We start from the raw sequence: 24,419 nt of genomic DNA on the forward strand, positions 1-24,419 counted from the left end.
ATTTCTTTTAGATTCCGTGTGGCACGTTCTTGGCCGGATGATTCGTATAAATCTGCGCTGATAATATGAAAATCTAATCTTTAAATTTATAATTGACAAATCACGAAATGCAGATAGCGTGGAGCATAGCGTTAATCAGTTTTAGGAACACCTCTGATATTTTAATATTAATGTTATTAAAATAATATATTTAAAAATCAAAGGTTTTGATAAAAGGGAAATTAGATCAAATTAAACCTTGTTCTATACTGGAAAGATAATATATAATACGGGGATTACCCTAGTCTGTTGAAATTTGTATTTCAGTATATTCAAGTCTTGTATTTTCGTTTGCGGTCACACTGTTGGCCACAACTGTTTATAGGGCTTAACAAATATCGATATAAAACCGACATCGAAAAAACAATCTATCGAGCATCCAGACATCGAAGTTTTTCCAGCTCTAAAAGTTGAGACAACATTTTGCGAATTGTCGTTTGTTTTGTCGTGCTTTTCGTTTAAACATTGCGTTGTGTTTTTTGTTTATCGCCCCCGCGTTGTTCTAATCGTATCCGTCAGTCCAATAGGATTGATCAACCGCGACAAAAGTTCAGCAACGGAGAAAATCACCATGAAACAGGTGGGCGGGGTTTATGTGGTTTGCGGGGGGCTGATGGTATTTTGTGGGTGGTTGTGTTGTGGAATGTGGTTGTAACTGTTGTTTTTGTTTTTGTTACTGTTGCTGCTGCGCTGACGATGATGTTATGTCCCCTTATTGTTTGTATGTGCGGTGTATATACATACATATGTGTGTTACTGTCAGTGTGTCAAGTCAAAATGCAAATTCTAACGGCTTGCGTGCGCGAGTGTGTGTTGGAATGACAACATGTTTGCATTTGCGAGCTGCTTTTTAATATCATCACCCATCACATCACCGTTAAGTTGTTGTCGCTGCTCGTTTCGCTCCAGATGAATCATTTGAACTCTCCCTATCTCTCTCTTAATGTCTTTTGCTTGCCCAAGCAGATTCTTATCAGAGCAGCGAAAGTCATTGTTCTATATTTTTTGTTCTTGTTTCTTCGGCCAACAAGTTTCTTATTGGACTACATTAAATAACATGACGCAAGAGTAACCCCCACTCTCCTCCTCCACTCTTTGTCTTTCTTTTAAGACTCCTTTTTATTGCCTACTTTGCTGAGTTATTGATAATGGGCTTGCACACATAAAAGGATAAAGCATAACGGCACATAACTCATTACCATTCCCATGCAAATTTGCTACGGCTATATATGTTAGAGGGAGATGGCATATAAATTGTGGGAGTATGCAAGTATTTACATTTTAGCAGATTACATTTTTTAGTATGTACTCGCATGTGAGATTATTACTTCCCTTTCTTAAGAAAAAAAAAACAAAAAGGGGACTTCCCCTTTCTCTCTCTCTCTCTCTTTTTACAACAACAACAAGTATCGATTCCTGGGTAAAGGAATCCTCGGCCAGGGTTTCCAGCTCGCTCTGCCAAAAATCAAAATCAAAGCCAGCTACAACCCTACGACTCTTTGCTGCTTTGCATAACCACCAGGATATACATATGTACGTGCAAGTGTGTGTGTATTCCTTCGTGTATGTATAACACGTGCCGTGGAAACTGCGCGGAAAACGCTGCCGATTTGAGTTTTGCCCAGTTTCAGTTTTTCTCTGCAGAGCATTCGACGCGTTCGCACGCGTTGTTTTTTCTTCTTAATACTATAAAAGAAAGCCACAAAAAAGTTTGTCCGAATTTGTGCAAAAATTCTAAAAACAAATATCTATAAATAATAACAAAAATCGGTTCCAGATGTTTCGTCAAAGTAAATCTATAGAATAAAGCTTGAATTTTAAAAACTTTAAAAGCTATATTGGTGTGAGTGTGCTGCTCCTGCGCTGCCTCAACAAATTTTACAGTTGTATAAGGGCTGTACACGCGAGCATGTGTGTGTGTGTGTGTGTGTGTATGTGTGTAACTCGTGTCATGTGACCGCGCGCGCAAAACATTTTGCATTGTTTTTGCCCAAGTAGTTGTTGTTGTTGCTGCAGGATACCCAGCGTGTACGCGAAAAACGTTTTTTGGGGGCGAAATAGCGTAAGCCTGCGCAATAGTCGCTCACATGGCAGCTGTCCACACACATGCACACATACAAATGCTAATAGCAACCGAGATTTTTTTGTATTAATCCAAGAGAAATCAGTGAAACGCCTTGAAGTAGGCTAAACAAAAAAGGAGCAGCGATTGATTCCATTACATTTCCAATAGGCATAAATTGCAAGCAGTGCGATTGAGAGTTAGTCCGCGTGTGTGTGTGTGTGTGTGTGTGTGTGCTCTCACACATACCGTTAGGTAGAGGTCCTAGGAAGCAGCATCGCCTGCTCGTTTTCTCTGGCGCTCTCATTCTCACTTTTGCAGCAGTAGAAGCAGCAGTAGGAACGCAGCAGCAGCAGCAGCAGAAGCAGCAGCTCAAGCTCAGTCGACAACTGACCAGCCAACCACTAGCATATTTCTTGTTGTCCCCATCAAGAAAAGCCCCCAAAAAATATATTGAAAATTTTACAAAATTTTAATTAAAAAGTGAGAAAATCTAAGGCTAAAACCATTTTAAAAAGCGCGCCTATTTAGTGTGTCTGTGTGTGTGTCTCTATGTATAAAAAGACAAAAGTTTAACAGTAAATATATAAACTAAAAACTATTTGAAAAATAATAAAATAAAAATAAATCAACTTTTTTTTGTTCTTTTTTTCATATGTTCAAGTGATGAAGAAGCAGCAGCAGCATAAGAAGAAGATGTAGCTAACATGTGAGTAGCAACAAGCAGGGCCAAGCAGTGCCTATGTGTGTGAAAAATCTGTAAATCGAGGTTATCTATACACACACATCCATATACATATATATATATATATATATATATATATTACGTAGGGAGAGCAAGGGAGATAGAAGCTGCTTACGTACACATATATACATACACAGATTTGGGCAGCATCCTGCGACTCCATCTCGCTCGTACTTTCCTTCTCTGTCAGCTCCTCTTTCTCCTCTACTCTACAGCAATGGCATTTTAATCATCATTAGGACGAGTGGAAGGGGGACGGCACACTGTCATTATCAACAGACCCACACACATAGACACACCTCCTGTTGTCCTGCAGGCGCCACCCTCCATATTGCTCTTCCTTCTTGCCTCGTCCCTCCCACACTTCTCTGCAATGTTTGTTTGCGGGAATTAAATTTAAAGTATGCCAACGATTTGCTTGTCCTTCTCCCCCCACACACCCCATGTTCTCTTCTCCTTCTTTCTCGTCTTTTTTTTTTGCCCCACTGTTGCGCGCTTTTCGTCCTGACGACCCATATGTGTATGTATGTCCTTGTGTTCATGTGTAGGTTTGTCAAAGCGTAAACAATTGCAAATAAAACAAGCGCAAAAAAAAAAGGAAAAACGAAAGCAAAAACGAAAGAAATATAGAATATAAAACAAGAACACACAGAAAAAGGAAAAAGCCGAGTAGTCGAACAACACACGACATTTGCAATGTGCGAGTGTGCGAAAAAATCGATTTGTGTGCCATCAAAAAGTGCATATATAGGCAACCCATTTCCCCATATATCTATCCCCCTATTACCATCCTACCTACCACTCTCACCTCCCCCCCGTTGTGCAACATAATGTGGCAGCAACGATTTTCAATTAACATCAAACAATCGCTTAACATTTAACATCCGCCATTGCAATCGCAATATCCCGTTGTACAGATTGATTCTCCTCTTTCGCCATTCTCTCTCGCACACACCCATCAGGGGGCCATGAATGGTGAGAAGGGGGTGTTCGATGGCTCTTAATTAATCTACGTGTGCCATTGTCAAAGGCTGAATAGAAATCAAGGTTTATGTAATCCCCCCGGGCCGGGCAAAAAAAAAAAGAAAAAGAAAAGAAAAGTGAAAAAAAAAAACAAAAGAAATCGAAAACAAGAAGCAAGCAAAACAAAAGCTAGGAAAACTACAAACAAAAAATAGAACGATTTAATTATCGCCATATAGACAGCTGTTATCGATATCTAAATTGGCATTCCATCATTTAATTCTGTGAATTCCCTAACAAGAATCTAGAAACTTTTTGGAATTGCAAAGAAAAGGAAACATATGCCAGTGATTCTTTGAAAACTACAAGCATTGGAAAGTTTTTAGTACATTTTAAAGAAATTTCTGAAGATTTGAAAGAAATTAGGTCGTTTTTAAAATCGATAAATAATGTATTTATAAGTTGTTAAAAATATATGTATATCAAATTCACTCCTTAAATGAGTTTTAAAATTCATGAAAATTGAAAAAGTTTGATTTTGTAGCTCAGTGTTTATAATCGTCGTTAGTTTTTAAACTTGATACACCTGTTTTGTGCGAATTTTGTGTGTGTAGTAAAAGGGCCTTAGGGAGCACTTAGGATACAGACACAATGTTGAACATAGTAATTTAAGCTTGCAACTGTTACCCATCCCTTTTAATTACAATGTTCTCTCTTTTTCTCTCTCCCTCTCTCCCTCTCTATGTTTTATTCTTGATTGCAGCTATTAATTCGACTATTGTTAACCTAGTTTCACAAGTTAAAATAAATCAAACAACAAGGACAAGCTCAAAGCAGCGCTGGCTCCTCTGGCTTCGATTACGCACAGCTCTAGCCACTATCTAAAGTGAAAAATAAAAAAACAAGCGAAGGACTTGAAGGGAGAAGAGACTTGCCGCGGGCAGAGGAAGATACCAATCCCCATACTTTTCGGTTCTCCTCGGACCAGGATCATCACCTTCCCCATCCCAAAACCCCGGCACACTGTTTTCCCCGTAGAAGAACCATCCAATACGGCCACTGTCTCTGTCCACTTGTCTCCGTCATCATACTCTTTGCACCCAACAACTACTACTATTTGGCAAACTATACCTACTCCTTGGCCTAGACCAGATTTTTGAGAAGGAACCAGCCAGCAAACGTATAACTGAGGATAGAGCAGCCGGAGAACGAGGACGACTCATGTTACAAAAATGAAAAAGTTCACATTCAAAGGAGTTCTAGATGGATTTCGACAAAGCGTTCAGCCCCAAGCCACACGACAGGAGCAGGAGATCCAGGAGCAACTCAAGGCCGACCATTTTACGTTGAAGAAAGTAAGCCAAGTTTTCTTTTCCTATATATGTACATACATATATAGAAAGTGCCATAAATAACTTAAGAGGCATCTGTTGCAGCTAGCGGGTGTTTTATTTGGTAGCTGTAATGATATGAATCTATCATAAGACACACGCGGCTATAGCCGATGCTTAAAGACGTCAGTGTATTGAAAATCGAACTAATCTAATTTACTGTCAAAATAATACTATCTGTATCAAATGATATTATATGAGCGTTACTAGAGATTAAAACAACACTTGAGGTGTATAAAAGTGAGCAATGATATGATAAAACTTATCAGTTTGTCAAAAGTGATAAGACACGTTTATTATTTCATGACGCCTCAATGGTTGTTTTAAAACAATTAAGATTTCGGTGATAGCTTGCTAAAAATTAGGTTCGTGATAAAATTAGATTAGTAAAATTGATATATATTAACACATTTTATTTCCTTATCGCAGACCTTTCGCCATGGCTTTCCATACTCGCCCACATCCTTTGCCTTCGATCCAGTGCAAAAGCTACTAGCGATTGGCGACAAATCGGGCTACATACGCATGTAAGTTTAAACTTTCTAAAAAGAAAAAATTAATTTCTTAAACTAATTAAATCTATTTAATATAATTTAATTTTCAGTTTGGGACGACCTGGGGTCGATGCCCATGCCAAACACGAGGGCGAATCCGAGTGCGCCGTGCTCTTTGCCCAGTTCCTGGTCAACGAGGGCGCCTTGGTCACCGTCACCGCCGATGACACCATTCACTTGTGGAGCATTCGCCAAAAGACACCGCGTATTGTGCAGAGTCTAAAGTTTCAGCGGGAGCGGTAAGTTCAAATACTGCTAAATATCAGGTTGATCCAAGCAAGAACCTTGACCCATAACTAAAAAAAAAGAGCTAGAAAGAAAAAATCATAAAAATCAAAGCGATGAAGCAGATTTACTGCTTTTCTCCTAATATAGTTAGTTAGTTCCCAATAAAACTTTGTCTAAAACGAGTTATCATTTAACTTAATTCCCCAACATATCCAAATATATCCACCGATGACATAATCTATATACGTCTATCTTCTAGCGTGACTTGCATACACCTGCCCGTGGGCAGCAAATGGCTGTACGTGGGCACCGAGAAGGGAAACATACACGTTGTTCACATAGATACATTTGCACTTAGTGGTTATATTATTAACTGGAATAAAGCAATTGAAGTGTAAGTCCCATTAGCTAACCCTGTAATATGAGATACTAATCATATGTTTAACCTAATATAGGGTTAGAACTAGTCATCCAGGTGCTGTGATTGCGTTATGTGATAATCCATTGGATGCAAACAAGGTAAGTCCTTTTTATCGTGAAGGAAATCACTTAAGAAGAAGTGATTTAAAAATCAGAAAAGATCGATAGAAGTTTGTTATGAAAATAACTTAAAAATATGCCAAGATAAAAGCTTCTTTTCCCCAATGATAACTATCTTCTTATGTGGTTTTCCCCTCCTTAATTTGCATATATTAGAACTGAAAAAAACTAATGATTGTCTTTCCATATAGTTGCTTATTGCATTTGAGTGCGGGCTGCTTGTGTTGTGGGATCTGAAGGCGAAATGCGCTGAATTACGATGGCAAGCTGCCGAGGCCGTCAAGTCCCTGGCCTGGCACTACGAGGGCAAATACTTTGTGTCCTCGCACACGGATGGCTCCATTTGCTCCTGGCCCACGAAGCCGCAACCGAAACCGCAGTCGCAGGTCTGTCCGCATGGTAAGTCTCACCTTTCAATTACAAATTATATATATGTATTATATTGATTAAGTTGTAATATCTTACAGCTAAAATCAACAAGGATGGCAATGCGGAGAAATGCAAACCGATTTATAAAGTTGACTTAAAATCCAGCGCAACTGGGTGAGTAAGAAGGCACTCCACCTTAATTTGCATTAAGTACTCAAAATGTTTATTTATCAAGTTGTATTTTTATTGTCTTTGGTTCAATGGCCTCACACAGGTCACAATCTTTACTTTTGAGTAATAATAATAACCATAGAACAAAGCAATATTGATAATGACAACAAGACTCATCGTGCTTCTGAAGTCTTGATAGCAAATAAATGAATAATAAAAAACTTGACTCATATAATGTAATTTGCTTTTTCTACAGGGAAACCTTTACCATTTTCTCGGGCGGCATGCCCTCGGAAAAGGGCTCCAAGTCCAACTGCATCACGGTGATGGTGGGCAAGGCCACCACAGTGCTGGAGATGGAGCACGCCGTATGCGATTTCATAACACTCTGCGAGAATCCCTGGCCCTGCGGTAGGTTATTATTGATAATATAATATAAGAAAATTAAGACTAGCAAAGAGTCTTGTTTAATGATAAACAGAGTTCATGAGAACTAGACTTACTAACCTTGATTTACTTTCTGCCTTTACAGAGACCCAGGAGCCGTATGCTATTGCCGTGCTGCTGCAATACGACTTAGTATTAATAGACTTATTAACACCCGGTTTTCCATGTTTTGAATCGCCTTATCCAATGGACTTACACGAATCACCTGTTACATGTTGCACATATTTAACCGATTGCCCATCGGATTTGGTTCCTGCTTTCTATTCAGTAAGTTTTACCCAACATCTTTTCTTAATTTTTTCTAATAACATATCTGATTTATTTGGAAAAAAATCTAGGTTGGTCGCACAACGACAAGTAAAAAGAGCTGCTTTTCGGAACGCGAATGGCCGATATCCGGTGGCGAGTGGTCGCCGGCGTCGTGCAGCTATTCGGAGATCGTGATCACCGGACACCAGGACGGCAGCCTCAAGTTCTGGGACTCCGGTGCCGGCACGCTACAGATCCTCTATAAGCTGAAGACGGCAAAGATGTTCGAGAAGCCGCGCTCCCACGTCGCCCACTCGCATCCGGAAAGCGACAATCCGCTGGCGGTGCATCTCATCTTTCTTTGTTCGGAGTCGCGACGCCTATGTGTGGCCGGCGCTATGGGTCAAGTGATGCTCTTCAAGTTCCGTAAAGTGGAGTCATTGTCGGAGGTTCTAGTGTTGGAGATACCCATACTCTATGAGAATTTTGATGACATTTATGGTACGAGTCCCGAATGCGATTTTCTTACGGGCCATCAAGTGCAGAAAACGGAATCGAGTGATTCGGATAAGGTAATATATTAACTAAAGTTATTAAGTTTCCTTAACTAAACACCTTTTTGATTTCTTCATAGACGACCGAGTGTTCGCTTAAGGTGCGCTTTGGGGCGCAGCGCAAGCCGCCGGGCTTCCAGTCACAGTTGGTTTGCCTCACAACCGGACCCAATCGCCGGAACGTGCAGGTTACCTCGCTGTGCATCAGCTCCAGTTATGGCCTGTAAGTAAAGTGTAGCTGCTGCCATCGATTCATTTGTCCATCTAGCCAGCCACCGTTCATCCTTCATTAACCTATCATCCCTCCCGTGACACTCGTTTCGATCCATCCGACCATCCAGCGATCCATCTGCCCATCGATCCAGCCAGCCACACACGTACACACACCACCACCAAAAGCCCCAGCAGAGCCCCCACCGCCAACAACAACCAGCCAAGAGTCAAGTGCCCAGCTCCAAGTTCCAAGCCACCTAACAACCAACTACAAGACAAAAAAAAAAGGACACAGGAAAGCGGACTTTAAAAGATACTAGCTCCCAAAAAGAAAAAATAACCCCTGCCACCCAAAAAAAAAAAAATAATAATAATAATACTTAGACGTAGTCTAGTTTGTATTCGTATATGCATGACGTTCTCTGAAAAGCGCCTGAGACGTAGCCGCTAACGCTCGACGAGTGTTCTAGCCCGCCCAGAAAACCCCAAAAACCTTGCCACGCCTCCACCCGCCTATGCCAAACAGCCCCGCCCTCCCAAGGAGCACCGCTTTTTTGTTGAATTTGTTTGCGTTGTGTATTCCGTAGTATGCAACAGTTGCAAGCAGACCGAAAACCGAATCCCTTGGTTCCTGGACAAATTTTGGACCCCCCCTTTGACCTGACCTTGTCTTTCTAACTTTTTTTAAACCGATCAACCTTCCCGACCAACTGGCTAATATAAAAAACGACGAAGAACTCGTAAAGACTGTAATGACTAACTAACATAAAACCAGAAGACGGATCCGTATTTTAGTGCCTGGTGTGTGCGCGTGTGTGAGAGTGATGATGATGCGCATCAAAAATAATTCATTTGTCTTTCAGTTTTTGTTTTTTTTAAACGTTTTCTATTTGTTTTTCGGTATAAATTATTCCTTTTTTATATATTATATAATTTTCTTATTAGTGCTAAAAAGTATTTTAGTATTATTAATATTTTTGTTATATTTATTTTCCATTAGCTAAGCACTGTAGTTTGCTTTTATATATATTTATTTTTCTTAAGCACACTTCTTATGCTATTTTTTTTTAGTATTTTTCAATATATATATTAACCATTTAATTGCAGATTTTTGTTAGTAAATAAAATAAATGAATAGAGTAAAAAATAGTATAAATTTGTTGCATTATATGTAGTAATTTTTTTTTAAAGAAAAGCATAATTGATTGAAGTTTTGGTAAAAGATTTCTTTTTATATATAATATTATATTTTTTTTTATTATAATTTAGATTATTTATTTATTTTTTTTTTAGTATCCATCTTCTTATACTTTTAATAATCTGAATTGTTTTGATTTCTTGAGTTTCTCTTATACCGATAACAAATTGTTTAATCGCATTTGTTTTGTGACGTTGATTTGTATGCAGTTGATTTTGGAAATATATATGAATATTTTCTGTTTTTAGAATGGCTTATGGTACCGAATATGGACTTGTCATAATTGATATAATCCAAAAAATTTGCCTATTGAGTGTTGCATGCCCCGATCTGTATGGCGCACATGATCCTTACTCGCGAACACCAAAAAGTCCAAAACGCATTGAGAACAAAGAGGAGCAAAGCCGATCGCCCAGCTCAGATCAGGTAAGTGCCCTCGCTCTCTCTCTCTCTCTACTCTCTCTCTCTCTGTGTCTGTCGTCTCTGTCTGTCTCTCTCTGCCACCGAGACCGAATTATATATAAACGAAGCGCAATCGTTAAAAGTCGCGCGTACAAACATATACTATGAACCCATACAGACATAGACATATAAACATGCATACACATAGTATATGATCGAATTCGAAATTTATTTGGAATTTGAAATATATAACACAAAAACACGAACAAAACACTGAACAGACAGACCAGATAATTCGATATACGCATTGAATTGAAACACAGCCACACTGAGAACACAGACAGACCGTTAAGTATGCTACAAAGTATGCTATGATAATTACCACACCGACCAACAAGAAATGCTCAGCTCATTTTACATACTCTCCGTATTTTTCTAGACATCTTACATAATATATATATTTGAATTTTATATGCATACCAATATTTACTTTTTTTCTACATAACGAACGAAATTTTAATTACGTATCACATACTAACAAAAAAAAAAAAAAAAATACCAAATTGATATATACATTATATAATCTATATATATATATATTTAAACATTTGAGCTAACTTATTAAAAAAAAAAAAAAACAAAATTGTAGCTGATGAAACTTTTGTTTTGGTTTATGTTTTTTGTTTTCGTTTTCCCTTTAGTTAACCTATCGCTCTCTATCTCTCTCTTATTGCATTTTTGTGGCATTTTTTTCGTCTTGTATCCGATTGAATCCCAACACCAGTAATTAGACCTAAAATCCGCCCCTCCCCCCCGTTCCATATGTATACACACACCCACATGCAAGCAAGCAAGCAAAAATATAACCAATAATATATTATAGCTGAATATATCTAAGAGTATATCAAACTATATCCGAAATAGCTTTAGTATAGCTTGGTATATGCTATCAAGTATTTTTTTTTTTATTTCGATGTACTATAGTCGGCTCTTTTCAGCAAATAACCTTGTCTCTTCTCTCTTTCCAAATCAACTAACTAACCATATATATATATCATATTGCTATAGTTAACTCTAATGATCCCGCTCTAATCCCAAATTGGCTGTGCTTTATGTATATATTTTTGAATTTAGTTTGTTTTTTGTTTAAATAAAAATCTAGTTAAAATCTGGTCCTTCTTTATCCTCTATCTCTATCTCTGTCTCCGTTTCCCTAGCCTATATCTGTCTCTGTCTCTAAGTGAAACGCACTAAATGCAGCATGGTAAAAATCATTTAAAGATTAAAATTAATTCTTTTGTTTGTTTTTTGGTTTGTCGTTTTGTGTTCCTTGCACGAAGCTTGCCTACGTACGGTATGATGATTGATTAATTAATTAATTAATTGATTTGGATGGATTGGTATCACTGCGCTTATTTTTTTTTTTGTAAGTGTATCTCTTTTGATTGCCACGCCCAAGACCATCGCATAGACACGATTGATTGATCGCTTTGATTGTTGTACAATGTACATGTTCATACATGTGTGGTGTCGATTCGATACCGATTACCAATTACCGATTTCGATCTGATTTTCATACGATTACCTCCGATTCGATTTGAGTTGAGTTTTGCTCTGAGTTTTGCCTGTAAAAGAAAATAAAAAAGAAAACCAAGTGCCTAGCGAACACCCAAGAAACAATTACAACTTAAACAACATGAACAACAGAAACAACAACAGAATTATGTTTCTCCTCCTCTCTCTGCCTCTATATATATGTACCTGTCTGTATCTCTCTCTCTCTCTCTCTGTCTTTGTATACCACAACTCATTGATTGACGAAGTGTATGTGTGTGATTTTTCCTTTAATTACTTTGTCACCTTTCTTTCTGCAAAAAAAAACCAAACAAACACCTCTTGTAACATAACTTACCAAGAAGACCAACCAATCAACCAACCACCCACCCATCCACCCACTCACTCACTATCAATGCAGCTAACAAATTATTAAATGTTTGATAGATAAATTACAATTTTTTTATAACTAATTCGAATTGATAATTGATTGTAGTTAACCTGTTTTTTTTTTTTTTGTTTTTTTTTGGAAAGTTTAAATTCTAAAACTAAGCATATTCGAAATTACAAATTCGTTGTATTGCCTGTGCGTGTGTGTGTGTTTGTGTTTGAGTTTTGCCAATGCGTATGTGTATGTGTGTGAGCGTGTGTATTGTGCACACCCACACCTAGCATCAAACTGTTATACGCCTCAAGTATAACAGCTAACTAAGTCGTTGCCTAAAGTTACAACCCCTTATCCGATGTTTGTTAACCCCACCAAGAAAAACCAAAACCAAAACCAAATAAAGTAAAAACCAAGTTTAAATTGTAAATTGTTGATAAAAAAAAAAAAAAAAATACCCTCTTAACCCACCCAATAAACCCACGTTTAACCCCTGTTTATCCTTGTAAAATAAAAGTACATTCCAAACATATACGCCAAGGAAAAAACTGGAGCAAACCCAAAACGCAAATAAGCAGCAACAAGAATGCGCAGCTTCCATCCCCCGGAATGCCAAAAAAAAAAAAGCAAAGGGGGCGAAACCCCATTGCAAAAGCATGTCAAAATTTATTTTCCACTCTTTCATGCAGTCATTTTCCCCCCCTTTTTCACGCTTTTCATGATTTGCGCTCCATGACCTAGTTCAATCGACAGGAAAAAAGGCAAGGGAAACGAAAGTTTATGTTTATAGTTCTAGACTGGGAAGTTTTTGTATAAAAGCTTTAATAATCCTTGAAATCCCTATGGAATCATAGTATTCATGATGTTAATACCCCTATTTAGGTTTTAGTTAGGGATAGAATTCAATATCAATGTTTAATATCAATCAAAACCATAAAAATGTTTAACGAAATTCTCATTTGCTTCTTATATTATTATTATTAAAAGAAATGTTAACATTTTTAGTAACCATTTTTAAGATTTCACTGACTATTTCATCAGAAAATGATACATTCTCTTAAAAATAACTCAGCTATCTATCTTACACAGAAAGTCATGACTTAAGACTGAAAGTTTGTGTGTAAAAAGGAGTTTTATGGCTCACATAGCAAGGCTGCTAATGCACCGTCTACCAGCAAAACCTATATTTCCGTGTACTAAAATTCCTTTTGGAAAAGTTTTAACAATGTAAATTATAAATATTCCGAGTGCTGGTATAAATAGTCATCGCATTGCCATAAAATTTTTGTCAATTTTGTGATTTGTAACCTTTTTTCACCTTCCAATTTCGTCACATTTAACACTTCACCACCCCCCCTGTTACTGTTGCTGCTCTATTTCCGCATCTTTGGGCTTGCTAACAAAAGAAAAAAGATAACAAATTAAACAGAAACCAAAACAAAAAACCTACGAAAAAAACCCAGTTACCCAAAAACAAAACAAAAAAAAAGAAGTGAATGTTATATAACCCTTAATAACTCCCTGATGATACCCCCAAATCCCTTGTCTGTCGATACCGACCACTACTTTTCTTATTGTTGCCTGAAAGAACAGAAACAAAAACGAAAATTAAAACTCTGCCCCCTACCCTGTTCAAAAATCCCGATCTTCATCTAGCTGAACGACACGACCAGTCCGGATAGTCCGTCACTTGAATTTGTACCGGAATCGGCTGGTGAATCAACGGCACACGACGGTGTCGCAACGGCGATGAGCTCACGGCCCAGTTCACCGGATCCGATAGTAAATAGTGCCCGTGAAACTTTACTTAGCGGATCGGCAGCATCAACAGCGGCTGCAGCAGCATCGGCGGCCATGATGGCCAAAAGTCCACAGCGGGATGATGCGGCTCCCAAGGAGCTGCAGGACAGACGGAAGTCAATGTCCTGGAAAACGTTCAATTTAAAGCGTCAATTATCGAAAGTCAATATGAAAATCGGTGGTCTGAATGTCAATACAGATATGGAGTCGCTCAAGAATAGCTCCATATTCTATACACCCAAAGAGGTGTCACCAGAGGGTGCAACGCCACCGGCAACCGAAGAGGAGGCCACACCCGAGGGCAAAGAGGATGAGTCCTTGGATGATGCTGATATGGCATCAAATGTGGCAGCACCATCACCATCCCCAGCAGTTCGTGGCAAATTTCGTTCCTCCACCACGGATTCACCAGTCGAAGGGGCCAGCAGCAGTGCCACCAGTGGTATTCGTCGTGTTGATTTTGAACAGCCAGCTGCGATGGAAGTGGAGCGTCCAAACAATCTGCCACTGGCGGATGCACCTGCTCCACTCAAGCCCGCCCGTCAAAAGTTTAAGGAGAAGTCACGTGATCAGCGGCTATTGTCCGTTCCGAACATTAAGTATCAGCCGCGAGATTCGCGTGGCGGTGTGCGAAACCTCAAGAATGATGTGTCGCCGTTGATGGGCGGTGGTGGAGGCGTTGCCAGCGGTGGAATTGGAGGAGGAAGCAGCGTTGGAGGCAAGAAGATACGTAAGTATGGCCCCAGCGAAGGATTACACCCACATCTTATCCGATTAACCAAACAAGAGAGTGCTTTAAGTATATCTAAACGGCAGAAGTTTAATCCCCTTTTATCCTTAAAAGAAAACAAATATTGATATGCAGAGCGAGCGAGCGAGTTTTTTCACTGAGTGGTCGCAAGGCAGGCAGAAAGAATGTGAATCAGGATTCCGAATCGGAGGATCGGAATTGAAGATCCCCGTTAACCTTTATTGAGATTTTACTGCGTTTATGCGATGGTTTCCCAGAGTGACAGAAAGAAAAACAAAAAGTGTAAAATCTTACCTCAATCTTATCTCAAAGATAATCCTAAGATAGATCCTAAAACCCTTTTCGGAACACCGCATAAACGCAGTACCTTCGCCCCACCGACGTTGCAAATGATTCCCTTCTCTCTCTCTCTCACTCTCTCTCTCTTTTCTCAAACCTTCTCCTTCCAAGTCCTTTCTTGTTCTCTCCACCCTCGACCATCGGCGTTCTGTCGTCGATTCTGTTTGGGTTTTTCACTTCCTACTTTCCGTTTTGTGTTGTGCCTTTGCTTTTTGTTGCTTTTAGTTGCTGCAAGCTGTAGAAAATAGCAAACAAAATGAGATACAACTGTAAAATTAGCACCCCTGTTCCCGTTGTCCACGACCCACGTTCCTAAACCTCGCCCACCCAATATAAATTAAGCAGCTAGAGATGTGCATATGTTACCGAATCGGATATAGAGATGAGAACCAAACGATAACCAATCAAAATTCCGATGATGCTTGTTTTGTTGATTTTTGAAATGAAAACCAAAAAAAAAAAAAAATTAAAAATAAAAACCAAAATTGCATTTTGTGTATAGAGCCTACTTTGTAGAGAGTTAGCTAACCAAAACAACAACAACAACCAAAAAAGAAATCAAGTAAAACTAACAGTAATTATATATATAAATGTAAAAAAAAACAAAAACCAACAGAAACAAAAACAACTAGAACAGCAATCTACAAACCACAACGTGATGCAATAACAACAACAGCAACCAACAACAACAACAACAACAACAACAAAATCACAAAAAGCACCCAAACAAAACAATTACAATTAAGATAAACAACAACAACAACAAATTATAACAATCAAAAAAAAAAGTACAAATTTTTGCCAAAAATTTCTTATCTATGCTTCTTCTTCTCCTCAATACCTAGGCAACGGATGCAGAAGAGCTGCAATACAACTGCCTGTATGTGATTGTGTGGAAGTTCTTTGGTAAATCATTTAACAACCACAACACGACCACCACTACCATCACAACCACAACTCACCAGTCACCCAAAAAAAAACACAAGAACAACAACAACCACCACTAACAAGCACCATCACACCCACATACAAAGTGTAACTATATATATATATATCTCAGTATGCAAGATACAAAAACACGTTATATGTATATTTAGGTTAAGAGATCAATGTAAAGCGGGTACTGTAGGCGAAACACAACACACACTGAAAGTTTCACCAATCATCACAAAACTCACCACACCACACCACACCACACCATAAACATGTATATGCACTGTGCAAAGAGAAAGCGCATTTCAAATATGTCATCAAAATCGAAAATTGAAAATCGAAAATGGAAAAACTTTAAAACGAAATATCGATCGTTGTACGTTGACCAATGTGACCTGTATTAGTTTGTAAGTTCACCAACACATACAAACACACAGACACACACACACTCAGAAAGATGAAATAAGGGTCAATTTGATTGGCCTCTGTCTTCTGGTTGCAATTTGTTGATCGATGCCACTTTGAACTCCTTGTGTGTTGACAAAGTTCGATTGTAAGGTTAAGCTCAAATGTTGTGCTCCCATCGATGTTTTTCAGTCCCCATTCTCGACCCCTTCTTTAAACCCTTTAAAAAAAGACCCAAAACGACCCTGGTTGTCTGGTTTTCTGATAATCTTTTGCCTTGTCTCCGGCTATCGATAACTTTGGTTATTTCCACGACTTTTTTTCTTCTATGTTCATTTACAAATTATATATTCGTTTCGGTTGTTCCATTGAATGTGTGTTTTGGCTATCGATAAGCAAATATACCGTTGCCTTTATGCCTTTATTTATCGTTTCTGATTTTGCTTAGCGCTTAAACCAAGTTAACAATATTTCACTTGTACATAATAACAAAAATAATCAACCGAAATAAGATGTTGAAAAAATGATGAAGAGAAATCTTTTAGCTAAGCTAAAACATATATATAAATATATATATATATATATATTTAATTAACCACTTTTATATCGATTATTCATGTGTAATAACAGCTTATATATACACCCGCATAACCATATGTCTACCTCTCGTTCTAACCTGAGACCCACCAACGTTTATTCGATCTTTATAACTGTCTTATCTCTAACTATCTCTCTCTCTCTCTATCTCTCAATCTGACTGAATCGCTCGACTTTTTTTTTTTTTTTTTGTAATTACAAACATTTCATATCATTATAATATACATTTTTCAAAGTATTCTATTCAAATGTTATCCTTGCTATGATCACCTAAATATTTAATTAACGTGTTCTGGTGTTATTATTGTGTCTTATGTTAATCACTGCCACCCAATCAATGTCACCCAACCACCCACCAACCACCACTGCAACGACGCCTCCGTTTCTCGCTGTGTACTCGTATTTGTGTGTATTGTGATCGACTAATCGATTATACGAAAACGTTTGTTAAACGTATATTAAGTGTACAAAAAACACACATACAACTGCACTTGATCACCAAAATTTAATCGTCGTCATTCAACGCTTTTGTATTTATCACATTCTCAATCGATCAATCTTATATCTTGTTTGCTATGCACCTCAAAACAATCGATTAACGACAAACGATCAGCGTAAATCACCACTGTAAATTAATCACAGATCAAAGAACAGAACATGCACTCTGAAAACACAACAGTAAACGCTCGCTGGTCAGGACAATTTATGTATTATTTTGTAATTTAATTTAATTACTGTTATGTTTTGCATCTTTAACTTTTTCTATTCGGAATATCTTTCAGTCGAATAAGAAACGGGTTAAACACACTGACTTACTGATCAAATTGAAGAGTAAGTTTTTTTATTTCAACTCTACTACAGGTTGCAAATCAAAGAAGTCAAATACGTTTAATAGTAATCATTGCTTTCTTTAAAATTCTTTTCATTTCGTTTTGTGGTTTAAATAATATTTTTTGAAAGAAAAATCACTTTGGCCCACTCGTAAAGTCAGACTTAAACGCTGTACAAGTTGACGGATATCGATGTAGAGAAAATAGAGTATTTAAAACAAGAAGCTACTTATGAAGTAGAAAATTGGCTGTAGCATTGTTAATAATTGTTAAATTACATAAAACCATTTGATTTAACGGAAAGGAAACTTTAAAGCTATATATACCTAGGGACGCTATAAATCTTTCAAACTGCACTCAAACTTGTACATTAAATTCGAATTTCAGTCACCTATTTACGTTGTCTTTAGTTCACAATGTTTATAGACACTTTAGACTTCATCACTGTACATAAAGTCACTATAAAAATTATCCTTATTTGCACACAAGTTATGTTAATCCTTATGTTGAGCGTCTCTGAAAAGTATGCTACACTTTCATCACCAACTTCACATACTCACACAATTAAACACCCACACTCGGCACAAAAATAGAACAACAAAAGAAATTGCAAAAAGAAACGGAAAACAAAACTCGTAAATAAAAAAAACCAACGAAATGTGAAAGAGATGGCCATTCAATCATTTAGTGCATTTATCTCTCTGTCTCTCTTTCTGTCTTTCTTTCTATCTCTCTCTCTCTCTCTATCTCTGACTATGTGTGTGTATCTCTCTATCTCTCTCTCCCGTGTCTCCCACAATTATTGTTTATGTATATTTTGCAATTGCTCAGATCAACGGCAGCGGAGTTGCAACTGCAGCACCGCAACAGCAACAGCAGCAGCTATCGCAGCAGCAGCAGCAACAGCAACAGTTGCAATTACAGCAGCAACAGCAGCAGCAGCTACAACAGCAACAGCAGCTACAGCAGCAGCAACTTCAGCAGCAACAGCAGCAACAACAACAATCGATGGGTGGTGGTGATCCTGGTGATAATGCAACGTCGACGTCAGCGGCAGCAGCAGCAGCAGCAGCAACATTGACGGGATCCTCCATTTATGGTGCAGACGATGCAGGTGCGGGTGTTGCTAGTGGCGGTGTTGGTGTTGGTGGTATTAGCAGTGCGATTAGCGGTGGATTTGGTGGTGCGGCTGAGTCGCAACAGCAGCAACAGGTGTCGCAACAGTTGCAACAGCAGCTACAACAGCAGCAATCGCAACAGCAGCAATCGTTTGATGCGTCTTGTGATCCATGGGGCGGCGAGTGCGGTGGTGGTGGTGCTGGCGGCAGCGGCGGCGGCGGTGGTTCAAGCGGTGGTGGTGGTGCTAGCGGTGCAGGTGCGCAACAACATCAATATCAGCATCCGCATCCGTATCCGCATCCGCATCCGTATCCGCATCAAACATCCGTTATACAACAACAGCAGTCAGTGACATCGTACGAGTCCCTAAAAAAGTCCAAATCACAAGGTGGGAGCACAACAGAGCACTACAGTAAACAACAGCTAACAGCAACCACAACAACAACAACAAAATATATAACAAGCAACAACTACAGCAACAACAATAACAATAACAACAACAGCAACAAATACCAACCAACAAAAAACCAAACAAATTTGCACCTCTCTAGTCATGAACAACAAATTGCATATTTTTTCCAAGTGTACCACCACATACACAAACTCAAATTCAAAATACAGTTGAACTTCTCTATCGCGACCTTCTCGTAGTTAACGTTTTTATTAACAAGTGCCGTTGACAGAGTAGCATAAAAATGCGGGGCTAAGCCTACAAATCGAACTTGTTAAGAAGAACGGAGTTAACTCTGATTTTAAACGGTGCAGTGGTAGCCTTGCAGACTAGAAGTTCGACTGTATCTCTGTCTCTCTCTCTTTGCACACACACACACACACACACACACACAAGCACACAGCATACGCACACATATCGAAGCACACGCACATACACACACATAGATATGGACAGCAAACGATGCACGTTGCTTGTGGCCCGCCCCCTTCCTCTGTATGTGTGCGTGTCAGTCTGGGTATTTTGGTGTGCGTGTGTGTGTGTGTGTGTGTTAATTGAATTTGGAATTTTTGGAAATTTTTGGTATATATTTTTTTTAATATTTTTTTTTATTTGTGTTTCAGTAAGTTATTTTTGGGGGTTTTTTGAGGGGGGCGATGGCTGGAGCTGTCTGTCTTTTTCTCGCTCGTTCGCTCGCTCGCTCGCTCTCTCTTTCTCTCTCTCTCTCTCTAGCCCTAGAAAACAATATATAGTTTATAACAGTGCATATGAATATGTTCTCTAAATCTGTCTCGCTCGCTCGTTCGCTCTCTGCTCGCTGTCTCTTACTACTCTAGTCTTACTTTCTCTATTTTCTTCAACCTCTTGCTACTGTCTTCCACTAAATATCTGTCTCTTTCGCTCTGTGTCTCTCTCTATCTCTATCTCTCGGTATTTGTTTTTTGCATTTGGCACGCTTTGAACCAGAAATATGAACTTTAAAACCGAATAACTAAACCAAGAATTAGACTAACCGGAATATGGAAAAGAGTACAACAAGATCTGATTTTCTATTGGCAAAATAAAAAATAAAAAGAAAACTAAACTTTCGCATAGTTCACACACATATGCATACTATATCAAGCACACACATACACACACACACACATATACACATATACACCCATACAAACGCCTAGCTAAGCACACATGCAAGCAAATTTCACTCGTCCTTTTTTCGTGACTTTTTTTTTAATGTTACCTAGTCAGAAACGCCTGCTGCTTACGAAATCGCACTCACAGCAAGAAAACTAGAAAATCTAAATGGAAAAGTCACTCAAAAATTATAAAGAAAACAAAAAGTACAGTCGCTCGCAGGTGTAAATATATGAAATCAGCACTAAATCCGCTTGAAAATGCTGATCAAAGTTAACAATTAGAATTCTATACCTTTGTCAATTGAAAACATTAAAAACCTTTATAAAAAAAACTGTTTAAGTTACAACTAATTGGCTTTATAATGAACAACATACATAGTTATGTTTGTTTTAAAATAAATTCTATTATTGCTACTTCCAAAAATGCTCAAAAAGCATTCTTTAAATGCACTTAAAAGTACATATTTTCCAAAACTTCTTAAAAATTTTAACTAATTTACGAATTTATAAATGCAAAAGTTTAACTACTTCTATTTTCTGTGTTGTATTTCTTACTTTTAACTTTATTGCTTATTAGTTTGCTTAATATATGAACTTAATATATAAACTAACTAACCATTAATCGTTTTCAAAGTATAACAAAACAGAAAATTAAAAGAATAACGTGCGAGCGGCTTATGCAAACATTAAAAAAAAAACATACACATACACATGCAAACCACACGCATAGAGCAATCAATAACAATTAGGCAGTCTAGCGGTATTTTAGTGTTGTGCAGCGCAAAAAAAAAAGCAACATAGTGCAAAAAATCGCAAAAATATATCAAATCCAATTAGACAATCAAGCAAAAATTCGATTAAAAATCTAAGTAAAAGTTTTGCCTACTACCGCCCGCCGCTTTTACTATCTCTCTCTATCTATCTCTATCTCTATCTCTATCTATCTCTATCTCTCTTTATCACTCTATCTCTCTCTATTTCTATATCCGCCTGTCTCTATTTCACAATATTTATTGAACGTATCCAAAACGATTTTTTGATGTAACTCCTTTATTTATCTCTCGTTTTATCTCTCTCTCTCTCTCTCTTTGTTTCTCCTATCAATATGCAATCCATCAAAAACCAATTTCTGATCCCAAAAAAACCAAACCCGAATAAATTACAGATAAATTGGATGGAACTTTCTCAAGATCCAGATCATCGTCAATGTCCAGCATTGATATGTCTTCCTCTGAATCTGTTACCTGTTTAGCTTTTATCGAGAGTTATGCAAAACGAAATGGTAAGATTTTTCTCAATTATATTTTTGATTTATTTAAATTAAAAATTATACATATTTTCTTCTAGATATTTTGACACTTGTTCCTACTTTGTGGATTGGAACTAGTTTCGGTTCGATACTGACATTGTTCATCACCATGCCGGAGCGAGATGTGCGCAAATCTCAGCCAGTATTGATAACAATAAATGGTAAGTGATCAATAGGTTATAATTTAGATGTCTGAAAAGGAATCAGAAATATTTCATCTATAATCTAAATTGTAAACTTTATCATTACCCTTTCAGGTGGCCCCGTGGTACGACTCAAAGGATCCATAACTTCCATGTCTTTTTTAGACTCATACGGTTCGATCATACCCTATACGTTTGAGACCTGGCGTGATGAGAAAAGGGACAACAAAGACCGTAAGATTGACTATAACCTATTGTTCCAATTGGCTAATCCCCTTTTGTATTCTATATCGATTATAGGCACACCCACAAAGAGCAGCAGCCGCACCAGTCCCACATTCACACCGACAACTGCCAATACAATATCAAACACTTCGGTCGCTGGTGGGATGTCGGGTGGTGCCTCCTCCGTTACAGGAGGAGCTGTCGGCGGTGGTGCGGCAAGTGGTGGAGCTGCCGCCGGCGGGCCAGCTGGCGGTGCTGGTGGAGCATCGACGGGAGGAGCGGCCGGCGGCAGTGGAACGGCGACCGGCGGAGGTGGGATGAGCAGCAGCAGCGCCAGCAGCAGCGGCATCAGCGGAAGTGTGAGCACCGGCCTGGAAACTCTCACCGATCGACAATACATCGTTATCGCTAGCGAGAAGCAAACAAAAGTCTTCGATGTCGCCAACCAGTGCTGCATCAACCGCATACAATTATCGGAAATGGATTTTGCAGTCAAGGCAGAAACTATCACGATGAAAGGTACCAGATCTAGGTTAAAAGACAAAAATGGTCAACAATTTACTTTTTCAACTTTAAATGCAATTGGGAAACAAAATACGAGTTCAGCAAGGCATAACATTCCAAATTTGGACCATTATTGGCTTAGTTATGGGAAATGTACTGTCACTTTAAGGGGAAAATTGGGGAATCCCAAAATTTGCATATTTTATAAGGGGTACCATCATCAAAATTTTCAAAAAATGGCCCGAATTTGACATTTCAAACTGTGAATGCAGTTTTGATAAGAATAAGAAAACAAACTCAGCGAGGTATTATATTCCATATTTGGACCATTTTTGGCCAAGTTATGAGCAAAATACTGTCGAGTTTGAAGAATCCAAAAGTCGAATTTTCGATAAGGGGTACCATCATCAAAATTTTCAAAAAATGGCCAAAAATTGACATTTCAAACTGTGAATGCAGTTCAGTTGGAATTTTAATTGCGAGTTCGGGGATGTATGACATTCCATATTTGATCCATTATTGGCTTAGTTATGAGAAGACTACTGTCACATTGGGGTATAATTGGGGAATCTCAAAATTCACATTTTTGATAAGGTGTATTTCTTATTAATCAATTTTCTATTGATTTCAGATGGCTCTTGCTTAGCAACCTATCTTTCGAATGGCCATCTAATGGTACATAGTCTTCCTAGTCTAAAACTGTTATTGGATACTGATTTCTTACCGCTTATGGAACTAAGGTGAGTCTCTATTTAAATTAAAACTAACCTCCCATTTGACCAGACTAATCTTCCGCCCTCTGCTTAGTTTTCAAACAAAATGTAAACAGGGAATTGTGGATCCAATGCTTTCGATATGGGGTCAACAGATCATTGTTCATGAAGATACAACTCAGTATGTTAGGAGTTGATAACAAATCATAGTGGTTCATTTTATACAAATATTTTTGTTTCTATTCCACAGAATATCAAAAATATTTTGCTTTAGTCATAAAGGTCATGGATTGTACATGGCATCGCCCACCGAAATTCAAAAATTCACGATATCATCGGAATTTTGGTAAGCATAAAATATATAATCTAGTTACAAGAGATATATAATTATATATATATTCAAAATATTACCATTTTATCTTCTTTTTAGTCAATTTATTTTGGAGATGATGGGTGAACTATATACAGTACACGAAATGCCCGAACAGCCGAAGGAGGGTTTCTTCAAGGGTCTATTTGGCGGCGGCGCCAAGCTCCTGGATCGTGAGGAGCTATGTATATATATAACTTTATTAATAATTTAATGATTTTAAATATTAATCATGCATTTAATCCCATAACAGTTGGCGAGCAAAGTGGGAAACCGAATCGATCGGTGGCCCGGCATATACCTGGGCCCAATTTGGAGCAGCTCGGCCAACGAGCTTCCACCGCCGCATCAGAGATCAGCCGGGCGCACCAGCTGGCCATGGAGCGCGGCGAGAAGCTCAATTTGCTGGAGGAGCGCGCTGAGCGCATGGCCAACACTGCTCAAGATTTCAGCGGCACTGCGCATCAATTAATGCTTAAATATAAAGACAAGAAGTGGTATCAGTTGTAAAATATCTATTTTAGGAGCCAATTCTACCACAGTTATTGTAATATTGCTTTTATAACACTTTCTACTACATTACGAGTAAAGTACACTTATTTAATTTCTGTTTTCAAGTCGTCACGTTATTTACAAAAACCGAAAACCAACAAAAAAAAACAACAAAACCGAAAATTCACAAAAACAAGGACAAAAAAACTGAAAGATAAAAACCAACAAAAAAAACTGT

General features: G+C 38.2%; 1 protein-coding gene across 7 annotated transcripts; it reads left to right on the forward strand.

Annotated features, from left to right (window-relative positions):
• Positions 1 to 425: 425 nt before the first annotated feature.
• On the forward strand, positions 426 to 24,293 carry LOC108103842 (syntaxin-binding protein 5). Of its 7 annotated transcripts, none has more exons than XM_017209531.2 (24): positions 426 to 619; positions 2,766 to 2,810; positions 4,573 to 5,164; positions 5,630 to 5,727; positions 5,805 to 5,993; positions 6,242 to 6,376; positions 6,438 to 6,501; positions 6,714 to 6,921; positions 6,990 to 7,065; positions 7,319 to 7,473; positions 7,595 to 7,776; positions 7,848 to 8,330; positions 8,393 to 8,535; positions 9,972 to 10,149; positions 13,721 to 14,594; positions 21,591 to 21,707; positions 21,773 to 21,895; positions 21,992 to 22,111; positions 22,178 to 22,621; positions 23,238 to 23,346; positions 23,414 to 23,500; positions 23,570 to 23,665; positions 23,750 to 23,874; positions 23,943 to 24,293. In XM_017209531.2, the coding sequence occupies exons 3-24, from the start codon at positions 5,042 to 5,044 to the stop codon at positions 24,197 to 24,199; spliced, it is 4,386 nt and encodes a 1,461-aa protein (XP_017065020.1). In that variant the 5' UTR covers positions 426 to 619; positions 2,766 to 2,810; positions 4,573 to 5,041; the 3' UTR covers positions 24,200 to 24,293. The 7 variants fall into 7 exon arrangements, with proteins under 7 accessions (XP_017065020.1, XP_017065024.1, XP_017065025.1 ...); XM_017209535.2 differs by lacking the exon at positions 13,721 to 14,594 and adding an exon at positions 18,551 to 19,226; XM_017209536.2 differs by lacking the exon at positions 13,721 to 14,594 and adding an exon at positions 18,551 to 18,833.
• Positions 24,294 to 24,419: the final 126 nt, after the last annotated feature.

Source organism: Drosophila eugracilis, unplaced genomic scaffold, assembly GCF_018153835.1.
Source record: "Drosophila eugracilis isolate 14026-0451.02 unplaced genomic scaffold, ASM1815383v1 contig_408, whole genome shotgun sequence".
Classification (NCBI taxonomy): domain Eukaryota; kingdom Metazoa; phylum Arthropoda; class Insecta; order Diptera; family Drosophilidae; genus Drosophila; species Drosophila eugracilis.

Coding starts and splice junctions, on each gene's coding strand:
- LOC108103842 (XM_017209531.2), top strand. CDS start 5,042: ATGAAAAAGTTCACATTCAAAGGAGTTCTAGATGGATTTCGACAAAGC. Junction 10,150..13,720: donor GATCGCCCAGCTCAGATCAG/GTAAGTGCCCTC, acceptor ATCTTCATCTAG/CTGAACGACACGACCAGTCC. Junction 22,112..22,177: donor GAAAAGGGACAACAAAGACC/GTAAGATTGACT, acceptor TATCGATTATAG/GCACACCCACAAAGAGCAGC.